The sequence below is a fragment of the Sciurus carolinensis genome, chromosome 14 (assembly GCF_902686445.1).
Source record: "Sciurus carolinensis chromosome 14, mSciCar1.2, whole genome shotgun sequence".
Taxonomy (NCBI): domain Eukaryota; kingdom Metazoa; phylum Chordata; class Mammalia; order Rodentia; family Sciuridae; genus Sciurus; species Sciurus carolinensis.
Window position 1 is genome coordinate 10,143,319 of NC_062226.1, and position 22,244 is coordinate 10,165,562.

Here is a 22,244-nt window from a genome sequence, read left to right on the forward strand (position 1 = left end):
CTCTTCAAGCTCTGATCTACTCTCTCTACCATCACTGATGCTGAAAAAAAAAAAAAAAAAAAAAGGTTTTAGAGTTCTGAGAAACTCTGAAAAGACAGGCATATTTTGTTCCCCCCCCCCTTTTTTTTTTTTTAAGATACAGACTAATTTAAAAAAAAAAAATTCCTCCAATGTAATATGTAAACCAAGGGATTTCAAACCAACCATTCAATTTATGCACCAGTTAAATGTTTGTTTCCCCTTCAAGTCCTGTGTGCAAGCTGTCTTCCAATTCTGAATGTTCCTGTATTTACAGAGGTAACTTGGGGTTCTCTCAGGCCAGTGAAGCAAAGAAATATGCAGATTTGAGTCATACAGGTTTCAGAGAAAATGTCCTTCCAGGTTTCCATAGGAACATCTTGTTAAAATTCATCTGGCCCCTCCTCCTTAGCACTTAATCTCCTTCTGTGTGCTGAAGGTAGCCAGTTAGGCCTCAACTGTAGGTGAAAGACTTTATAGAAGTTTATTTACTCTCTATATGGTTACAGCTAGAGCACTGGACTGAACACTTGCATGTTTTGGCCTCTTCCTCAAACTCTGCCCAGATGTAGGCAAACAGTGTGACTTTGTTTAAGTCAGTTCACTTGTATGAGCTGCTATTTCTTCTTTTATTTTATAGACTTAGAAGCATATTTCCTACTGGGGAAAAAAACGTGTTTCCTACTCACTCATGGTCAGCACTTAATAAATGAACATTTGTGTATGTATTCAATGTGCATTTACTAAGTACTTCTTCTTTTCTAGGTCCTTTCATGGCCTTAAGTCTTTAGAGGATACTTTTATGATATGTTACTATAGTGCTATAAAATAACAATGACACCTGGGCACAGTGGCATACACCTGTATTCCTAGCTACTTGAGAGGGTGACACAGGAAGATTGCTTGAACCTGAGACCAACCTAGGCAACATAGCAAGACCCTGTCTTTTTTAAGGCGGGGAGAAAACATAAAAAGTGAAGATGATGTTATTGTTATCCACCCATTTGTAATAGGGGGTATGTGCCAGACTCTTTTCTAGTATTTGGTATGTATTAACCAATTTAATCCTGAAAAGAGTCCCATAACATAGAGTTTTATTCCTCCATTATACAGATGAAGGAACTTGGGTTCAGATAGTTAAAATAACTGGTCCAAGATTGTACAACTAAAAGTGTCAGAACCTGGATTTGAACAGGTGGTCTGACTCTACTAGAATTTATACCCCAACCACTATGCTGTTCTGTCCTACCACAATATATAGACTTGTAAATGAATAGAAGAATCTATAATTCTGCCTAGAAAGCTTCACAGTGGAGGTGACTTTTTTTTCCCAGTTATACATGGATACAATACCCTTTTTTTTTTTTTTAACGTTGGACTGAGGAAAAAACCTAGTGCCTCATGCATGCTAGGCAAGTGCTTCACCACTGAGCTACAACCCCTTTAACTGACTCTTAAAAGGCTAATAGGAGATTATCATTGTAGGAAAGCATAGACTCAAGAACAAAGAGGAGTGTTGAGGAACATATAAACTGTGGCATGAGAGCAGGGTAAGGGGGCAAGGGGAAGGCTCTGATGGGATTGTGTATGGTGCTGGGCAGCAACCAGTCAAACTTTCGGAAGATTAGGGGAAGACCTGCAATATCGGGCTGGAGAAGAGGAAACCTGGGTTTCTCTCTAGAGAGTCCTGGGAATCCCATGAAATTTAAATCTCTGAGTCCTGAAGTTCAAAGAGTATCTTAAGCATTCAATCTAACATGTGTTTATTCCTTGTCAAAGATATCAGAAGAAGAGATTGAAAGGATCATGTCTGGACAAGAGTTTGAGGAAGAAGCCAATCACTGGAGCAACCATGGTGACAGCGACCACAGTTCCCCTGGGAACAGGGCTTCAGAGAGCAACCAGCCCTCCCCAGGCTCCACATTGTCCTCCAGGTGAGCTTTAAGGCAAACCCAATATGTCCATCTAGGATCATAAGAAACCTCTAGCTGAGTATTACTGCCAGGCTGTCTCAGCCATTGTATTCTTGCTCCCTCAGACTCTGGGGTAGAGGGGATGAATGATGCCATGTTTCCTAGCCCACTTTATGCTAAAAACCTTGAAAATGTTAGTGGTCTTTTCTATAGACTAATCACATGATAATTTCTATGTATGCCCATATAGTCTTCACCTGGCAGAATAACATTTTAAATATAGTGCTTTTCATTTATTTATTTATTTATTTATTTATTTATTTATTTATTTATTAACGTGCTGGGGATCAAATCTCTTATTTTATTATTGAAATAAAACAAACCATACTGACAATATCAAATTATTATAATTTCTCTTAATTGCCTCATAAGAATCAATGTTTTTCAGTTTATAAAGTTTAAGAAAGAACGAAGGTATTTTAAGCCAGTCAAATTTACTACTTCAGGGAATACGAATTTACAGACTCTTGTTTCAAGCATGCTATCTTAAGTTAGTTGTATGCTATGTTAAGTTAGTATGAAATAGAACCTTCAGCTACCAGGGAAGTTTCTTTTTCCCCAGAAAACTTTTTTATAGGACAGGGGTACACAGACATTGCCTATAAAGACTGTATATATTTCAGACTTTTCAGCCCTAATGATCTGGGTCTCAGCTACTCAGTTCTTCCTTTAGAGTGTGAAAGCAACCACAAACCACATGTAACCAGTAAGTCTGAATTACTGGTTTACAAAACCTAATTTATCAAAACAGACCATGGCCTACAGGTTCTAGTTTGCCAAACTTGGTTATAAAATATAAATTTAGGTAAAAGCTAGAGAAATTAAAAAAAAAAAAAATTAGTTGAGAGAGTGGTGAGATTTCCCCAAGAAAGGGGAAGTCAGGGCTAAATCTGTCTTCTTCTTCATATTTAATCATAGTTTTTATTCCATTTAACTATTCCTGAGTTTGCTCCTTCCTTTGAATGTTAGGGGGTTAATGCCACATGCTACATTCCTTGCTTGGTACTTGAATTTGTTTTGTGACCTGGCAAGGCACTTAGTCTGTGCCTTCATTTTCCTAGTGGTAAAATAATGCAGGCACCCACTTTTGTCATCCTAGTCTACGAGATCCATTAAAAAACTCTTCAGACATGGCACCTATACAAAATTCATCCAACCAGTATTTATTCAGTACCTATTCTGCCAGGCACTTGAGTGTCCAGTGGTGAGCCCCACATTTATGTACCCACACAGTCCTTGTCTCACAGATGGGAATCTAGTATAGGAGACATGCACATAACCATGTGCATAACTATTATGTCCCCTGGCTTGGTGAGACACAGACCTCATGACCAAAGAACATCTAAGCCACTTGCTGCCTCCTTTCCTTTGAGTGGGCACTGGACCTGCCTTGGCTTTGCTTGACATGAAATTTTTCTCTCCAGTAGGTCTGTGGAACTAAATGGATTCATGACATTCAGGGATCAGTACATGGGGATGTCTGTGCCTCCACATTATCAATACATACCACACCTCTTTAGCTATTCTGGCCACTCACCACTTCTGCCCCCACAAGCTCGCAGCCTAGATCCCCAGTCATACAGCCTGATTCACCAGCTGATGTCAGCCGAGGACCTGGAACCATTGGGCACACCCATGTTGATTGAAGATGGGTAAGTGAGCTCTGCCCTGCTTGACTTGGCAATCTCAGTATGTTCCTACCCTGCACCCACTGCATCCATGGCTGGTGTACCCCAGGCTTTGGAATGAGTCAGAGGGATTAATGAGTGATGATTCCAGCATCAGAAGACAAACCAGTGCTCATCTTCAAAATAAGTGCTTAAGCATCTTTTCTCATAAAGTTGGGGCTACTTTTTAGCCCCTGTGGAATTGAGATGGAAGAGCTTTGTTTCTGCATAGATAGGTAAGCCAGGCCCTGGGACATAACTGAGTGCTTCTGTACCCTAAATTATGAGCTGTAATTCTGGGGATAAACATACATCACGTGTAGGCTCCTTAATAAGGCATTCAAAGCCGTACCTGATTATGGTAGGATAATATGGTAGGATGCTGTCTGCATCCTTTGCCAGCATCCCATGGGTAGCATGAAGGCATGTGACCACCTTGGGTGGGCCTAAGTTGGTGGTGTAAATCCTCTTAGTCTGCATTTAACTTTACTTGAATAAGTTCTAGTTCAGCCTTCAAACCCGTACATTGCTTACCTTTGGGCCTAGAGCATAGGCTGTTTGAGTGTTACCCAGTTTGTATTCCCCGAACATATCCTGAGATTTTTCGTAAGTTAGTCTCTAGTTTCAGAAGAAGAGACTCAATTATCCACCAGCAAGAAGATCATACAAACCTTTGTATATCTGCATGTGGAGGTGTGAGAAAGAGGATGTTAAGGGAACTTTAGAGAAAGAAAGCTGGGACCCCTGAGTCTATGACCTCAGAAGCCCCCTCTAGGTCAGAGTTGAGAAGTGCCCTGCTCTTTCCATCAAACCATAAACCTAAAGAAAGGGCTGAGCAACTTTGGTTCCTGAACTCTCACCACCAGAGGGTGCAGTGAGAACAGGAAAAGCTTCTGAACTCCTGTTGGCTTTGGCAGTTCAGCCACAAGGCTCATTTTTGTATTTGGGTAAGCACCAGATCACCCCATTGAAGTTGTCATTGCTAAAAGTGACTAGGAATTTTCTCTTAGACACAGAACAGTAGAGGATACCAACTCGAAAAATCATCCTCCAGAGTCCGCTCTTGCCCCCCTGCAAGAGTTCTATTTGTTTCTTCATGCTTAAATGAATCCTATTCCTTTCATTTTGGGAACAAAAAAATTATACTCCCTGTTAATTGCACAGATTTCTAAGGCTCCTTTCCCCTCAGCAACTTTTTTTCACCAAAACCACTTCTTTGGCGCTGAGCTAGCTTCTGGTGCAGTCCTGCCCCTGTATAAGAAAATTGAGTTGAATGAAACTAGAAGTCTCTAGTCAAGGGGAAGGAAGAACTTTCAGGGACACTTTGTACCTTTAAGAGTATCCTCTTCCTGGGCCCCTGTCCTTTCCCTCTGACTGATGGAAGTGATTTTCTTGTCCCTGCCCCTAGATATGCTGTGACACAGGCAGAGCTGTTTGCCCTGCTTTGCCGCCTGGCCGACGAGCTGCTCTTTAGACAGATTGCCTGGATCAAGAAGCTGCCTTTCTTCTGTGAGCTCTCAATCAAGGATTACACATGCCTTTTGAGCTCTACATGGCAGGAGTTAATCCTGCTATCGTCCCTCACAGTTTACAGCAAGCAGATCTTTGGAGAACTGGCTGATGTTACTGCTAAGTACTCACCCTCTGATGAAGAACTACACAGGTGAGGGCTACTGGCTGGGGAGGGAATCCCAAGCAACCAAACCCTCGGCATCCCTGCAAGGTAGGGTTGCCTGGCCCTCCAAAGGGTGGCTTTCAACTGTACTGACCTGAGTTTGAGTCCTTATTCTTCCACTAACTAGCTTTGTAGTGTTGGCTGAGTCTCTGATCCTCAGATTCTGAGTTTATAAAATGGGATAATAACAATACCTCCAAACAAGGTGGTTGTAAGAGTAAATGTTGTACAGTCAAACTTAGCAAAAGCTAAATTGTTATTTTTATTACATTTCTGAATTAGTGAAATAAGATCTAAACTGCCTGCAAGACAAGAGGGGTTCAGAACTGTAGTTTACAATCCAGAAAAGAAACCTAGAGGACACTTTGGTATCTGTTGTATGCCAGACACTGGGCTATTTTATGTTGTTATTTCATTTCCACAACCTGTAGCATTATAGGTGTCATTGTGCCTGTTTTATAGGTGAGAAAACTGAAGTTCAGAGAGCCCGGACCTTGAGGGTTTTGGTTTTGAATCCAGAGCCTAGATTTAAGCTTATAGCTGCCTATTGTAAAACTTAGACTATTTTATGTCATGTGAGATGCAGTGAGATGTTAAGAGCATGGGACTAAGGGTTTGAACTGTTTTCTTGGCCATTTTCTGCCCAAAATTTCATCCCAGATAGCCAGCATCCTTCTATCCTCCCTGCTGCTTCTATGGCCTGTCCTAGCACTTCTTTAGTCACTCACGTTAGGAGATCTGGGGACATGCTGACCATATCTGACCTCAAAATCAAGACAAATGATCTGTTGAGACAACTTTTTTGGCTTATTAATTTACTTGTATGAAATACGTTATATAGCGTAAATCACATTCAAATAGACATTTCAATAAATTGCCTTTACTGGACAGTTTAAAATAATGGAAGTCATGGGATCTCAGGGCACCCAGAAGAAAGAAAAGATGAATGAAAGCTGAAAAGGGTGGAGTACCAGTCCCCATACTTCTCTTACCAGGCTAGGATGCACCTCCCCCTACCATCCAGTCATAGCATGCAAACAGGGCTGAGGCTTAAGCAGAGAGCAAAGTTCTGACACCTTCCAGGGTCTCAGGGCCTTTTGCACAACTGAGGGAGGGAAGAGTCTGGGTGCCTGACTCTCTTCCCTTATTTTTAATATTTCCTTATTAATGATCCTTACTGACTTCAGGGTGATCTATAAATGACAGAGCGTTGAACCCAGCTGACCCTTTATTCCATAAACAGTGCTTTCTAATTTCACAGATGACCTACACCCTTGTCCAGAGCCTCTTAATTCATTGTTTCCATCAAATTCCTGTCTCCAGCTCCATAACTCTGGACAGAGGGGATATCTGTGTGGCAGTCAGCCTGCCTCAGGTTTATCAGAGTTCACAGAGCTGGCCCAGGGAGCCCAACCACCCTGTTTTCCTAAAATCTACCAGTTTAGTCTGAGGCTGCCTATGGGATTAGCTTCTGGGCTCAGCTCCCTGTAGAGTAACAGGTTTTCCCAGACCCTCTATGGATAGACAGGGAGCACAGGCAGTACAGGAGACTCTGCCTTTGACCTTTGTAAGGGACTTTATCCCATTGCAGCCAACCTTCAAGTCCTAAGACTAAGGCAGGCACCTATGACAGATGAATTGGCGAGGAAACTTGTCTCCTAGAAAAGTTTCTTCCTAAGGAGAATCTAAAGCTGCACACTGTCCAGTGTAGTAGCCAGTATCTTCCAGTGGCTTTTTAAAGTTAAATTAATTGAAATTAAAAATTCAGTTTCTTATCTGTTGAAATCACTTGTGAAGTACTCAGTAGCCACATGAGGCTAGTGGCTACTGTATACTGGATAGTGCAAATATAGGCCATTTCCAACATCACAGAAAGTTCTGTTAAACAGTGCTAATTCTAGAACACATGTTGCTGCTGAGCTTTCAAGTGAGCTCTGAGGATAAGAAATGGATATGTTGTGAGACTTCTTACTCTACTATGGAACCCATAACTTCAACACATTCTGATCCATGGCCATTTACTGAGCATGTATATGTGTGTTCCGGAAGGGATGCTGGGGTCACAGACAAGGTTTTTGACTCTGAGAAACCATATTCTTGGTTTAGAGGTTTGGGAGGCACATAGAAACAGTCTCCAATGCAGGATCATACTGGTAGAGACTGAGGGGATTATGAAGGGCTGTACAAACACAATGCGAGTGAGGGCTACTTGCAGAACCAGGGAAGGATCACCAGAGGAATAGACATTGGAAGGTTGGGGTGTTGCTCAGAGTGCTTGCTTAGCATGTATGAGGCCCTGGGTTCTAGCCCCAGCACCACAAACAGTAATAATGATAATAGACATTTGAATGACACCTTAAAGTGAAATATTTCTAAGTATGTTGTAAAGAAGAGGAGGAAGACAGGAAAATAACACAAAGTTCTAGAAGTTATACAGGGACCCAAAAGCAGTCCTGTGGATATAAGACATAAAGAGAATGTATGTGAGAGACAGAAGAATGAAAGGAGCAGTAACTGGAGAGAAAAGTATAGACAAGACAATTCAGGAAGGTGCTTGAATGTCAGTCGAAAGAATTTGAATTTGAATGTGTTTTTACATGGGGGAATCACGTAGGTTGCATGTTAGGAAGATTCCTATGGCCATAAAGCTTAGGGTGGATTGGACAAAGTGAGAGCATGGTAGTTGAGTAGGAGGCTGTTCCATAACCAGGTAAAAGAAAACAAGGCCGTCCACACATGGTGGCATATGACTGTAATTACAGTGACTTGGGAGACTGAGGCAGGAGCAAATTGAAGGCCAACCTTAGCAACTTAGTAAGGGCCTGTCTCAAAAAATAAAAAGGACTGGGGATGTAGCTCAGGGTTAGAATGTCCCTGGGTCCAATCCCAAAAAAAAGAAAGAAAGAAAACAAGGCCTGGACAAGGCAGCAGTGATGTGGGATTAGAGAGGGCAGCACAAAACTAAGAGATGTCAAGGAGGTAAAAAATCAGTGAGGCTTCTGCGAGTGGAAAAAATTGGGGATGCCTTCTGGGTTTTTGAATATGTGGGCCCAAGATAAAGGAGCCCGAGAAGAGCAGGATGGGAGCTGAAACGCTCTGATTTGGTTTGAGTGTCTGTAAATCTAAGGTGCATGTTGGACCAGGTCATAGGATATGGAAGCATAAGAGCTTCTGGAGTCAGGCTAATCACTGTAAAGCATCCCCTCTCTGCTAGAAGCCCAGGATGTAGAGTCTAATTGGCCATAGCTCTTTCCTGTTTCGCCTGTGCCTGTGTTACTCCTACTCCCCCGGATGGCCTTTGCTTCTTCACAACTTTTGACTGTGAGTACCTACTGTCAGGAAAAGCTATTCCCAGATGATGCATGACCACCTCCTTTCTCTTCTCAAATATCCAATCAAATTTATGGTGCCCATATTCCTTAATCAGACTGTTATCAGACAGTGAGCTGGATGAATTTGATTTAAAGCAGATTGTAGCACCAGCCAGTGACTGCTCCTGGCCCTAATCAACACTCCTTCACTGCTAGGAGACGATGCCTTGAGCTAGATGGACTTTAATGGGCACTTCTATCTCTTAAGCACTAGCTCCATTTTGGCCAGGTCTCTGGAAAGTTGCCTGTCAGCTTCCCAGGCTGGACCCTCTAAGGCTCAGGAAACACAATCTTTTCTTTTTGATGATGATACTAATACCATTAATAATAGCTAACAATTACAGAGTTTGTTATTGCACCAAATTCCATCTCAAGTGCTTTTGATGAGTTATTTGTTGAGTGCTCACAAAATTAGTGGTTACTGCCTCTTTTGTAGAGATGAGGAGCATGAGATTCAGAGAGGTGAAAATTCACTCCTGCAAAACTAGAGATGAAGTTAGGTCGTCTAGGTGTGTTGTGCTCCAAAACCCAGACTCTTTACCATTACACTATACAAATTTTCATTTTTCCAGAGCCTTCTCAAAAGGTTTGATTTTCTGGACTTTGTCCTGGCACTACAATCTGACTTTTCATCTTGGAGTCTGTATGTGGTGCCAAAACAGCAATTCCTTGAAGCTTGACTGATGACTGCTCCTGGGAAAAGTTGCATTTAGATGAATGGAAAAGAGACAACTGGGCTTCTCAGCCCCTTAATGGGATATAACTTACACAGTGTCAGCTGCAATTGCTGACTGAATGGTCCAGTGATTTGGGGGATCCTGGCAGGAGTGTTTTCCTTGTCCTAGCATGCTTGTGTGATAGGAACCTAGAAGAAGAATGGGTGTGTTTGTCCAGCTTTATGGCTTTGAATGCTGATAATTTGTAGACAGAGAATACAGGGGCGTTAGAACTGTGGAGTGGGCAGATGTGGAGGAGGCATGGCTGCAGGAGGAAGCAGGCCTGTGGAACAGAGAACAACTTTGTTTATCTAGGGGTGGGATGTGGGTGTAGAGGAAAGCTTTGCAGTCGAGCTGTGGAGACTGAGTGGGGGCTGTAGGGCTGGCAGCCAGCCCCCCATCTCTGCCAGGGGTCCATGATGGTTGCCTGTTGTAGGAAATTTTGAAAAGAGGGATGTGCTGTCCCCAAGAGAAAGGACAGGTCTGCTGCTTATGCACAGATCAAGCACTTAGAGCTCTTTTGTGTCCCCAAGTCAAAATCGAGCCAGGAATAGGTTTGGCACTGCTGGCTAGGCTTCTGGCTAATAGCCACACACCTGCAGATTCTGCAGTGCCAGAATGAGCACTTGGGGCAAGAGGTAGCTGATTAAGGGACAGAGCATTATCTTTGCTTGCTACACTGCTCAGCCACCAGACAGATGCTGACACTGCTTCTCTCCTTACCCCACCTCATCTAATCTCCACCCACCCTTCCACACAGATACTAGAGGGAAGTAAGCCCCCACCCCCTTCCCTCTCCAGAGCATAAGTAGCCAAAAAAAAGAAGTTTCATGAAGAGTGGACTTCACTCCCAGGCACACTGCCTTCTCAACATCATGGAGGCACCCTATGCTCACCCAGGACTAGACCCTGGGCTGAGTTCCTATGGGAACAGAGTTCCTGAGGTCCCCTGTGATAGCATGTGGAGGCCTTTTCTGGTTTGGCAGTTAAAAACCTGACAGAGTTGGGGGTGAGCAGTGAATCAATGGGCCAGCCTATAGAATGGGAATTAGAAGGCCCAGGTTTGAACTTGGGCTCCCCCAGCATGCACTTCTCTGTAACTTTGGGGAAGTCACCTCTTTTTCTGCTTCCTCATCCCTAACAGAAATAATATTATTTATCTCACGGGTTAGCATGTGAGAATGCATCTGAAAAGGCCTTTATTCATAACAGGGGAGTAGTAAAGGACCTTTCTAAACAAACGGGATTATGATTAATATACATTTTTTGAGTTATTAGGAGTAGCCAATGAGATAATGTATGTGCAGTTAAGTGCCTGGTAGGTAGCACTCAACACATGGCAGAATTGTAGGTAAAGCTTTTAGTGGTTACTCGATACGCATTTGTCTGTCAGTCTGCCTGGGAGAGTATCAGTAAAACTGTAGAAGCCACTAGGCCAGATGAGAGAGAAATTGTGTTAGCCATGATATCTCAAATCAGCAAACTGAGAGAAAGGCCAGCTTAGACTGACTGGGAGCCATGCCATGGAGGCAGAGGGGTCAAAGCTCCTGATTGCAGCCACCTTTTGCTATGGCTCCCCCTGGTGCTTGAGAAGTGTAGGTGCCTATGGCCCCTATCAGTGTCAGGAAAGAGAAAATATGCTACTTGTCCAGGAAGCCAGAGCCTTCAAAATTAACACAGAAAGCAGGAGATTCCAGGGACCAAGAGTGTATTACCAAGTGTCCAGAACATTCAGGGATACAAGATAGGCTCCAGTGCCCAGATCTGAATCAAGAAGCAGCCATGAGATTGAGCATCTTCTCTTTAAGGCTTGTGTGGAACTCTCCTTGGCCCACTGTCCAGCCACTCCTAGATTCAGACCAGTCCTGACCCCAGTTTTTATAAACTTCTGCTTTCCCAGTAAGCACTTACCTCCTTGGTTTATTGGTATCTCCCTCTCTGGTATGAAGCATATCCAGAAGATTAGCCCCTGGGCTGACCTAGCTTGGGCCTCCTTTGCCTTAAACGTGATCTTTCCCCCATGAACTCATTTATAACCCAAAGAAAGTAGTGTGTCCAGCTTTGAGCCCCCTCTGCTAGGATATACTGTTGGAAAAACCAAGGCCTCAGTCTTGGATCAGCCTAGGTTCCAAGTTCTAATTCTGCCACCTACTAGCTGTGCACTGGTGGACCAGTCACTTCCCTTATCTCAACTTCAGTTTCTTATCTGCACAACAGTAATGATTATCTCACCTAGCTCATGAAGTTGAAAGAATTAAATGATAAAATGCATATAAAGTGCCCAGCACAGAGATTAGAATGGCATGAAGACTCACAGGTTTCCTTCCCACCCTGACTGAAGTCAGGGATGCCAACAAAATTTTTCATTGTAATTAACCTCAGCCCTACTTGAAACAGTGAACCTAAGCAAATACAGTTGGCAGTTTTTTCAGCATTATGGTAGAGGCTCACATAGAGTCATGGCAGTTGCCATTGGTATTGAAGGCTGCATCTCAACAAAAGCAGTATCTCAGTATTGTCCTGTTTCTCCACATTACATCCTAAACCTTCTTCAGCCCTTGGTAGCCGAAGCCAGCAAGCATTATTATTTTGCAGAGGAGGACCTCGAAGCTTAGGGGGTGTCAAATGACTGTCCCAGGTGTGTGTGATGGAGCTGGATTCGAACCTAGATTTGATTGACTTTCCTTGATCTTGGGAATAGCTGGCTGGCATGAGAGACCTGTGGATTCCATTTCTCCAAGCTCAGCCTCTTTCCTATTGTAGCTACCTTAAGCAGCAAGCTGTAGGAGCCCTCTGTCTGCCCTTTCTGGCCTCCACTGGTATCAGAGCCCGTGTCTTTGTCTGTTCCCCAGATTTAGTGATGAAGGAATGGAAGTGATCGAGCGGCTCATCTACCTGTATCACAAGTTCCATCAGCTAAAGGTCAGCAATGAGGAATATGCGTGCATGAAAGCAATTAACTTTCTAAACCAAGGTAAGTAGCTAGGAGCAGGGCAGTGGGATTTTTCCCCCCACCTGTGAGCATTTGACCTCTGTTTCATCCTTCCCCTTCCTTCAGGACTGTCACAGAATCTCTTATACCATGTGGCTACCAATCTTGAAAGACCTGTACATCCCCTTGTCATCATCCTGCCCCTTTACTGTGCAGGGGGGAATGCTTTGTATTTTTCTTAAAATCTAAATGCCACAGTCTCTATAACTCATAGAGGAAGAGAGAGGATTCACTTTGTTTAGTCAGTTTTAATGCATTTAAACACAGACACCAAGGACAGTACATGCGTCATTTAAAATATGTGCTAGTTTACCAGCAACTAAAGAAGAGCAGAGTGACTGATGGAACTATTGGAGATAAGGCCTCTGTGACAGGCTGGCAGTGGTTCTGATACCCCTTCAGGGAAGAGTGGTGATGCACAAAAACTCAGCACATGCGTATCAAGTATGGTTTTTATTAGAAGAGTATTGGATGTGATTTACATGGAGCATTACCTGCAAAGTGGCACTTGGTAGCTGCTGGTAACCAGCATATAAAGGAGAATTTGTATTCTTTTATCCAAAGTAACGTGAGTGCTGTGCTCCCAGAGTGGAACTGGGTGATTTTGCTGCCTGTGGCTTTGAAAGTACTCTCTTCTTGTGCTGTTTGCCAGCTCAGAGACTCTTGATTCCTTCCTTATTGTCCAGTTTCCCACTCTTGCCGGCCAGACCTCCTTCCGCTGCTTCTTCCCCATTCATGTATTTCTGATGTTCTGCATGCCTCCCCTAGGCCTTGTGCTGAGCATGAAAGACATTGACAAACATTAGACCCCAGGTCCCTCTGGAAGCATACACTCTCTGCTGGCACTTGACACATTAATTATGCATCCTATGGGGGAGGGAGGGAGATCAGTAGCAATTTCTTGGAGGAGAAATTTGAGCTGGTAGAATATTTTTATTTATATTCTGTATATAAAAAAGGTTTGTATGTGTGTAGATAGATTAGATAGAAAGAAAGGATGGACAGACAATAGCCCAGGTAGAATAGTAAGAACTGAGAGACATTAGAGATCTCGCGTGTGTGTGTGTATGTGTGTGTGTAACATACACAAACACATAGGTATCTCCAAGATTGGCTCCAAAAATGAGAAAATTCAGAGATATCGTGAAGGATAAATTTGAAAAGTAGGTTAGTCATTCATGGTACCTGTTTTGTGGCACACCCTGTGCTGGGAGCTAGGTATGAAGTTGAGAAAGATACAGCCTAGCCCTCAAAAGGTTCAATCTGGTGACTCTTTTTTATGTTATTTTTTACTTCTCTTATTTCTCTTCCCTTTTCCAGAACTTAGTTCTCTATATCAGTGTTTAATAACTTTTCATTGAAAGATGCATATATTCAATAAGCTGTTATTTTTCCATATTAGAAAGCCTCTCCTATATCTTGTGTGTGTGTTTTTGTTTATTTATTTATTTTTTGTGTTCTTCCCACAGATATCAGGGGTCTGACCAGTGCTTCACAGCTGGAACAGTTGAACAAGCGATATTGGTACATTTGCCAGGATTTCACTGAATATAAATACACACATCAGCCAAACCGCTTTCCTGATCTCATGATGTGCTTACCTGAGATTCGATACATTGCAGGTAATGTTCTAGGTCCTGGGCTTCCAACCCTTCCTTGCTTGTCTTAGCTTGTGAAGGGTACAAGACAAGCAGTGTTTCCTGGATACTTATTCCAGGCCCATCACCAACTGTGTAAAAGAGATACTACCCTTCCCTCAGAAAAATCCCGTTATGGTAAGTTTTTTTCCTCTTTGTAGAGAAGAGAAGCTCTCATTTCCTGAGCTCCTATGAAGTGCAGTGTACCTGTGGCCTTACTACCATTTAAATTTGTACCCATGAACTTTCCAGGGTCATTTAAAGTGGTATCTTTAAACTTCTATGTTCACAAAGGAATTTTGTGTGTCAGGATATGTGTGTGGTCTTGACCCTCTCTTTGCTTCTTGACATTTAATAGATCTGTTTCAATGCATAATCTTGACTTTTTGTTATTGTTGCTTTACTTCACTTAGTAAAGATTCATCTTTCTAGCTGTCCAGCATATACTGAGGAGCAGCTTAGAAATGTGGTTTCTAGACTGTGATTATTCCTACAAAATTCAGCAGAACAATTTTTGAAGGAAAAAACTTCAGTCTGACAAAGGAGGATTTTTGTTTGTTTGTTTCCTACCTCTTGGACCACAGAGCAATGTAGCAGATGTGAGCTGGACACACAGCATTTTTTTAAATGGACATAGTTGTCTTAGCTGGGAAGCTTTTAAAAAAATGTCAGTGTTTGGGTTGCACCTTCAGACTTTTTGGTTTACTTGATATGGGGTGGAACCTGGGCATCAGTGTTCTTTAAATGCTCCACAGGTGATCTGAGTTATTGTCTGGAGGAAGCCCTTCAGTAAAGAAACCTGTAAAACTGTTTTAACCCCAAATTTCTCAAGTTTCCTTACCCCTGTGATCCCTCCACTTTTTCCTTTGTACTTTTATTAACCTATTGTACTATTCTGAAAAACATTATTTTGTAAAGGCTAGATTCTACTAGGGAAAAAAGAAAACAGGATATAAGTCTACCTTGGTACTTTAGCTATAAGAGGACTAGGTAGGACCACATTTCATTTCAGATTTCTCATGTATAAAATGAGGATATAAAGTGTTTATCACATAGAAATATGGTGAAATTAATGAGATAATGCATTCAACACCTAGCAGAGGAAGTAAGCATTCCCTGGACAGAATGATTACAAATCTTCTGAGGGTACCAAAATGAGTCCTTAATAGGGTAGTTCTCCACGTCTGACCTTTGCCATACTCCTGGCATTTCCCTCACCCATCACTCACCAAGGTGATACTCCCCCTTCAGCAGCCCAAGAGGAAGCAGGCACCCCTTCCACTAGTAACCATTGCTAACTCTTCTTCTCCTACCTTTCCCCAGGAAAGATGGTGAATGTACCCCTGGAACAGCTGCCCCTCCTCTTTAAGGTGGTGCTGCACTCCTGCAAGACAAGCGTGGTCAAGGAATGAGCTATTCCCTGCACCAGCCACAGCGCCTTGGATAGGCAGGACAGGCTCCAGAAGAAAGAGCCAGAGAGACCAAGATGGAGGCTGTGCAGCTGTTGCCTCCATTGCAGGAAGAGTTTTTGTTTGTTTGTCTGTTATTTTTAACCGCATTTTTCTATATATTTATTTCACGACAGAGTTGAATGTATGGCCTTCAACATGATGCACATGCTTTTGTGTGAATGCAGCAGATGCATTTCCTTGCAGTTTACAGAATGTGAAGATGTTTAATGTTACAGTGTTGTCCTTGTATAGAGATAGTTCTTTTGTATTTTGAGGGAGAGGGCAGGGTGGCTGAGATGACTATGTTCATGATGTTGATGAAGATGACTACCTCAATGGAAATGGGGGTGTGACCATCCCTACTTTTTCCACATTTTCTCACAGACTTACACATTGGTCTGTCAGAGATCAAAATGCCTTTTTCTAGCCACAGACTTGTCAGGTAAAAGAGTACACCAAAGGGGTGAAGTGGTGCTGGGAGAAGTATGCAGTGAGGTGGGCGAGACGCAGGAGACAAGGATTAAACCATCTCATTTCTTTGAAAAGTATGAAAGTTGAGAGTAGGCACAGTGACCAAATCTAAAGCAGGTGTCCTCCCACCCAGGAAATACTAAGGACAGAAGGTTGCCTGTCCTCCCACCCTGCTGCTCCCTCCCATCTCTCTCCGTTTCTGCCACTGTCAGCTTTTCATCCAGGCAAAGTCCCAGCAATAAGTCAGTCCATAGGACTTGCCTACCAGCTCCCTTGGGGCTCACAGCTACCTAGTTTCCGAATGTGGATCTACTAAGGCCTGCCTTTCTCAGACTCCTTCCCTCTCCCTTGTAAATTCAACTTCCTATCAGCCCTTTGAAAAGCTGACTGGGCAGAATGGCATGTTTTCAATACTGATGTCCACTACTCATTTATTCTTCTTTTACTTCTTTTCTTCAAAGGGCAGTGGGACAAAGGCCAGACTGCTGAAAGAATAAATACTCCTTCTTTGAAATCCTCTGTTCCTCTCCCCACCCTCAGGTCTGAATCATAAAAGTAGTCTCCTTTTTAAACAGTGGAAAAGACCATTTACCCATCTGCTGATCAGAAATTTTGCTCCTAAGTTCTATTCCAAGTTCTCCTAATCTCTCTTAAATGAGGCCAAGTTTTCCCAGGGCCCCAGAACAAAAAGCCTGGAGTAGCCCTGGTTATCCCTTATGTGACCCAGCTGACCAAGGCCTGGAGGGCTGGAGCCAAAAGCACCTGGAAGGGAAGGTGGAGCCTTAAACTACCTCATGTTTCCAAGGGTCTGGCTGCTACCTCAGCAGATATGGCCTAGACCCCTTGTTCTTTTGCTACCTGCCCCACCTAGTTCCAGGGAATTTTTCTTGCCTCTCTCAACTTTGGCCAGGGCTGCGCCAGATCTGTCTTAGAGCTCCTTCAGGGGCTTTTCCCTTTTCTGCCTTAATACAGCAGCTGCTTCTGCCCACACACCCAGGCACCTTCCATAGCCAGTGCCCCACACAGATGACTCAGCCACCTTGGGTACATCCTTGTTTGGGTGGGCTTGAGGAGTTCATAGAACCTCCTTTGCCTTCTGTTTGGTCAAAGGCTGTTGCTCTTCCCCAACTCAGCCTAGTAAACCTGCCCGGGGGCTGCGATGTCTTGTGCATACTGGGTTGTCTGGGTCTGATTGTAATATTTACTTTGTGGTGAAATGTTACGGGTACCAACAGAGTGATGATTTTATCCCTTGATGGATCTAAAACTCAGAGCATTACTCCTGAGTACTATTTCCCTAACTGCTCTGAGAAAGAAAGAAAGAAGGAAGAGACATGTTCCTCAGGAAAAGCTTCAACTAGCACATTTTTCATAGGCCAATGGGAAGATTTGTGTGTGTTGTGTGTTTGTTTCTGTTTATTTGTAAGTTCACAATATTTTTCTTGTTTCCTTGAATTCTTTATTTAACCATTTAGACCACATTCTTTGGCTACAGGTCAGATTCTGGGCTGCCTTCCTCAAGATAGAGGAGGAGACACATATCAGAGATCCCGTCTTTAAGAAAGCTCCTGTGTGCAGCATCTTTCATTGCTTAGACCTCTATCTGTCAAATTACTATTTTTTAAAATTGCTGTTCAAATTAAGCATTTTACCTATTCTGTCGGGTGTCAAAGGAAATTGCTCTTTGATGAGGCAAGAACATGTCTCTCCAATAATGTAGTATTAAACAGAGCAAGTTGTTAATTTGTGGAGTGGGGGAAAGGTTCTGCAAGTTGCCATTGTATAAATCCATTTTTACAAATGTTTGCAGCAGATTCCACAGAACAAAGAGCCCATTCATTGCCGAGAGCCCTGCAGAATCTCTGAGCCAAGTGGCTGTGTGTTCCGAGCAGGAGCCTGACCTGTGGCCCGCCTTTAATGTCTTCTGCACCCAGTCCTTTTATGACGTGGGCTTCTTCTAAACAGGGTAAAGTGAATGTGTTGCATTGCAAACTCAGGTATTATGAGGAGAAGGTAGGAGTGTAGCTAGCTGTGGAGACATTAGGTCAGCCACTAGATGTATTTGTGAATTTGGTTTGAAGGACACAGAGAAAGGTTGGAGGGGGAGGCTTGGTGTGTTTGTTTTTTGCCTTTCTTCCCATAATGTTTGGTTAACAGGCAGCCTTTTTGCTAGTGGAAGAAGAAAAAAGTTGTACATGCTGTCTCTAATTCCTCTGTCTTCTGTCCTCTCTCTCTGATTCCAGCCACCAAAAAAAGGGCACTCACTTTGAGTGAGAATTTTCCCACCATAAAAGTTTGACCCAGAAAGCCATGTGGAAAAGGAGAATCCCACCCCCTTGCACTATATGGAAACAGACAAGCTTTTCCCTTTTTTTCCTTTTGAACATTTTCTTGACCTAAAACAAAAGTTTGAAATCTTGGAGCTTCATCTGTAATTCATGCTCTCTGGCTCCCTTTGCAGACTTCTGGAGTCCTTGCAAAGTTTGGTGGTCTTTCCCTTAATCTGGACCATTCCCGCATATCTGTCTAAAAGCACTCCACTTGACTTAGAGGGCACCCCACCCTGTGCACAGCCCACAAGTGAGGTGGGCAGGCCTCCAGGGATAGAAAGAAGCAGGCAGGAACCTCCCTATCCTGATACCCAGAACCTTAGCAGGGATAGGGGGGAACTTAGGGATCTCCATGGCATCACCAGAAGTCATCCGTTCCACACCAGCCTGTTGCTGACCTCCCTGCACTTCTCAGGGAAGTGAGTGCCTGCCATGACCAGCGTCACCAGATCCTTAAAACGCTGGCCTCTCTGAGTTGGCTGCCTTGCTCTGCTACCCATTCTCCGTATTTGTTTATTCTTGATTTCCTAGGGAATGGGAGAGATGGAGACAGACAACCTGGTATGGGAAACATCTAAGCCATGACCAAGGTTGGCCAGAGTAAAGGGACCCTGGCCTCCCAGCAGGAAGTTGAGCAGTGTTCCAAGTCTTTAGCTTTGGGTCCCTTGTCTATGAGTTTTATCCTTGTTATTTTTTTAAATCTTTGCAATTGTTTTAAGAAATCCAGTCTTTCATATCATCCCTTTTTTAAACTTTGATTTTTTTCTTTATTAATTCTTTTAAAATTAAAAAAGCCTGAATTAAATAAATTTTTTAAAAAGCCACTACTCTTACTCCCCCACCTGGATCCACAAGGGTACCCCCACATTCCCCTCTGCCTTGACAGTTGATCGTCCTCCCTTTTTCCTCAGCTGGAAGCATCTATGTCCAGTGTCCATGAAATGATGTTTTATCTGTGTCTCAGGATGAGAAACGGCAATCATCCCACCAGGTGCTGGAGACTGGTGAGCCTTGAGGCAAGGGTTTCTAGGGCCACAGCTCAGGGATGTGTATTTAATTACAGGGTCCCCAGAAAACCCCTGTCTTAGATGCCACAAGCACATCTTTTCTGGGCTTGGGATCCAGGCCTGGACTGTTTCCTCAGAGGCAGGAGCCCCCAGAGAGCCTGCTGAATGGGAGCAAGCTGGGGCTTCCTCTTTGGCCAAACCTGGCCTACCTTGAGACTTGAAGATTTCTGATTGTCCTGCAACATGAGCCACAGTGGTCCTGCCTCTACCAGCAAATAAGAAGCCTAGCCCCTTTGTCCAGGCCTCCCTTTTCTGGGCCTGCAGCCCTAAGTGGGGCCACAGCTTGCTCAGGAGTCAGCTGTAGGCTTGAGGGGAAACTAGGAGGAAAGTCAGAGCCTGCTCCAAGCCTAAGAAAAATGTCATGATCCTAGTGGACACTAGTCCTCCAAATCCTGGAGCCAGCCCTTGCCGACCAAAGGATCCTCTTTGTCCTTTGATGACTGTTGTTTTCTTTGCTGAAATGTCTTGTAATAGATGATAATGTTGTTGACTCAAATTTCCATGGAAAAAAAAAAGAAAAAAAAACTACCTCTGTGACATCCTGGTCGATTCCTCTCAGAGGAATCCTGTGGGAAAAGAATACTGTCACTGTTTACATGTTTCTATCGGGGAAAGAAACCCCGCCTGCCCTGGGGTATTGGTGTTTTTGTCTGTGTTGCCATCCCGGGCCTGTGATAGGGGCTTGTGGCTGCATTGTAATGTCTGGGCTGTCTGGGGAGTCCTTCCCACCTGCCCAGCTAGGGGCAAGCCACCCCTTGAAGAGGCCTCCATCTCTTTCTTAGGCTCCAAGGCATAGGGAGCTTCACCTCCCACAAACACCACCTTCAGGGGCTCTGATGGCACCTGCATCATGAGCCTACCCCAAGGCACCCTGGATTCCCCTCCACCCAAGGTCCTGTGTAGGAATCGAGTAAATGGGATGTCTCTGAGCCCTTGCTCCCAAAGGGCGGGCCAAGGGCTGCCTGCCAGCCTGGCTCCATCAACCCTGCATGACCAAATGATAGTTGGCGGGCTCTGCAGGCTGTTCAGGCCCTCTGCTACCTCCCACACTTGCCTGCTGGCAAGGGATGGGCCCTGTTCTGTGAATTGACTACCTGTGGAAATGTGACCAATTAGTGTGAAATGCATGTTTAGCAAGTGTTAGGTAATGTATTTGAACCAATAAATGTGAATCCTTCTGCACATGGCATCTGTCTGTGAAGCTTGTTTGGGGCTCTGGGGAGGGATGGTGGGTGTCCTGAGGTGGGGACTCAGGCCTTCAGACCTGGTGCTCCTGCTTCTGCTGACATCCACCCCAATTCCTACTGCCGAGGGCCTGGCAGAGGATGCTTTCGGGATGACTTGAACCAGTGAACCAGCACAGACTGATGTGCCTGCTCTGTGTGCCAGGCACTGCCTTACGACTTTGCACAAGTCTGAGCCTCCTCGAACTCTTATTTTATAAATGAAGAAACTAGGATTGAGAAAGGCAAAGGGACTCATCCAAGGCCACCTACCCAGAAAATAGCACAACTGGAGAAACCAGGTGTGGTGGGAGAAGCACACAGTTTTGTGGCAAAGATTGCAATTCAGGACCTACGTGGGGTAGAAAGGGCCCAGAGAAGCAGTGACTCATTCTACTGGGGAGGTTCGGGAATGGATTCCCAGGTGAGTATTGTCGAAGGTGGCCCCAGAAGCAAGTCACCTGGCAAAAAGGAAGATAGACCAGGTAGAGGGATCAGCAGCATGTTCGAAGGCCCAGTTATGAATCCGAAAGACAAGAAGTATTCAGGTATAGCAAGGGACTACCGCAGCAGGAGTGGGGGTGGGGGTTAGCAAGAACTGAGGCTGGGGAAGCAGGCGGCCTAGAGTGCCACACAAAGGAATTTGAATCTTCTGAGTCTTTGGAAAGAGCTACGTCTCAGTGACAGCAGTGTGCTGGTTGTATGGCCTGCGTTGTGTACTCTGTGGCCTAGCAAATTTTAATGCCTGTCTTTCCAGAAAATAGATAAGGTCTTTTTTTTTGGTTTTGGTTTTGGAACTGGGGACTCTACCACTAAGCTACATTTCCTAGCCCTTTTTATTATTTTGAGACAGGGTCTTGCTAAGTCACCCAGGCTGGCCTCTAACCTGTGATCCTCCCTCCTCAGCTTCCTGAGTCTGGGATTACAGGCATGTGCCATGGCAGACAAAGCTTTTCAAGAACTGAGCAAAGGTGGCTCTGAGAGGTCAAGGGACACTGCCAGAGTCACACAGGAAATGTCAGAATCAGATCTGTAGCCTAGATCTGCCGGACTCAAAAGTGTAGCTGTCCTTAGAGCCTGCTCACGTGTGCAGAAGCAGAGTTTGGGTTGAGGGCTGCGTGGAGGCAGGTGAGAGGAACGAAGGTCTGGGGGGATAAAGGCTAAGGAGAGTCTCATCAAAGTTCATCAAATGCTCTTGTGTGAACCAGGGCGGCCCAGCTGCCTTCCATGCCTCGGCCCCAGCACAAGGATCAGAGAGCCCTTGAGGTTTGAAAGAGGTGGTTTCAAACAAAGGAACTGCTACAGAAGGAGTTAATGGGCTGTCTTCTCTGCCCACAAGCTGAAGCAGACACAGAGGTGCAAGGAGAAGGAGCTCTGGCCGCTGCCTGGTGAGAACAGGCCCTTTGGCTGGTGCCTCAGTGGCCTGGCCTCAAGCCTCACTGTACTCTAAAGTAAATTCAGGCTTGAGAAAGATAAGCCATTTGCCTAAAATGACACATGACACATGGGCAGAATTAGCTTTTGAATACAGGTCGATCTGATACCAAAGTTACAACAACTTCCTCCCTGCTCCGCCTTAGCAGTTAAATAGTGCTGAATACGAATGTCTGGAGTTTGTAACAAAGCCCAGGAATGGCCTTTGGTTGAACCTTT

At 44.2% G+C, this 22,244-nt stretch overlaps 1 protein-coding gene across 6 annotated transcripts in view; it reads left to right on the top strand.

The window, feature by feature from the left end:
* Positions 1–20,555, top strand: part of Nr6a1 (nuclear receptor subfamily 6 group A member 1) — a 203,091-nt gene extending 182,536 nt beyond the window's left edge. For 3 of the 6 annotated variants that reach the window (XM_047524191.1, XM_047524193.1, XM_047524195.1), the window contains 6 exons: positions 1,798–1,952; positions 3,416–3,643; positions 5,067–5,321; positions 12,273–12,394; positions 13,882–14,034; positions 15,373–20,555. In XM_047524191.1, the coding sequence (XP_047380147.1) occupies positions 1,798–1,952; positions 3,416–3,643; positions 5,067–5,321; positions 12,273–12,394; positions 13,882–14,034; positions 15,373–15,461 (1,002 nt within the window). In that variant the 3' untranslated portion in view covers positions 15,462–20,555. The remainder of the gene's footprint in view (positions 1–1,797; positions 1,953–3,415; positions 3,644–5,066; positions 5,322–12,272; positions 12,395–13,881; positions 14,035–15,372) is intronic. The other 3 variants (XM_047524192.1, XM_047524194.1, XM_047524196.1) reach the window with 2 other exon arrangements.
* Positions 20,556–22,244: the final 1,689 nt, after the last annotated feature.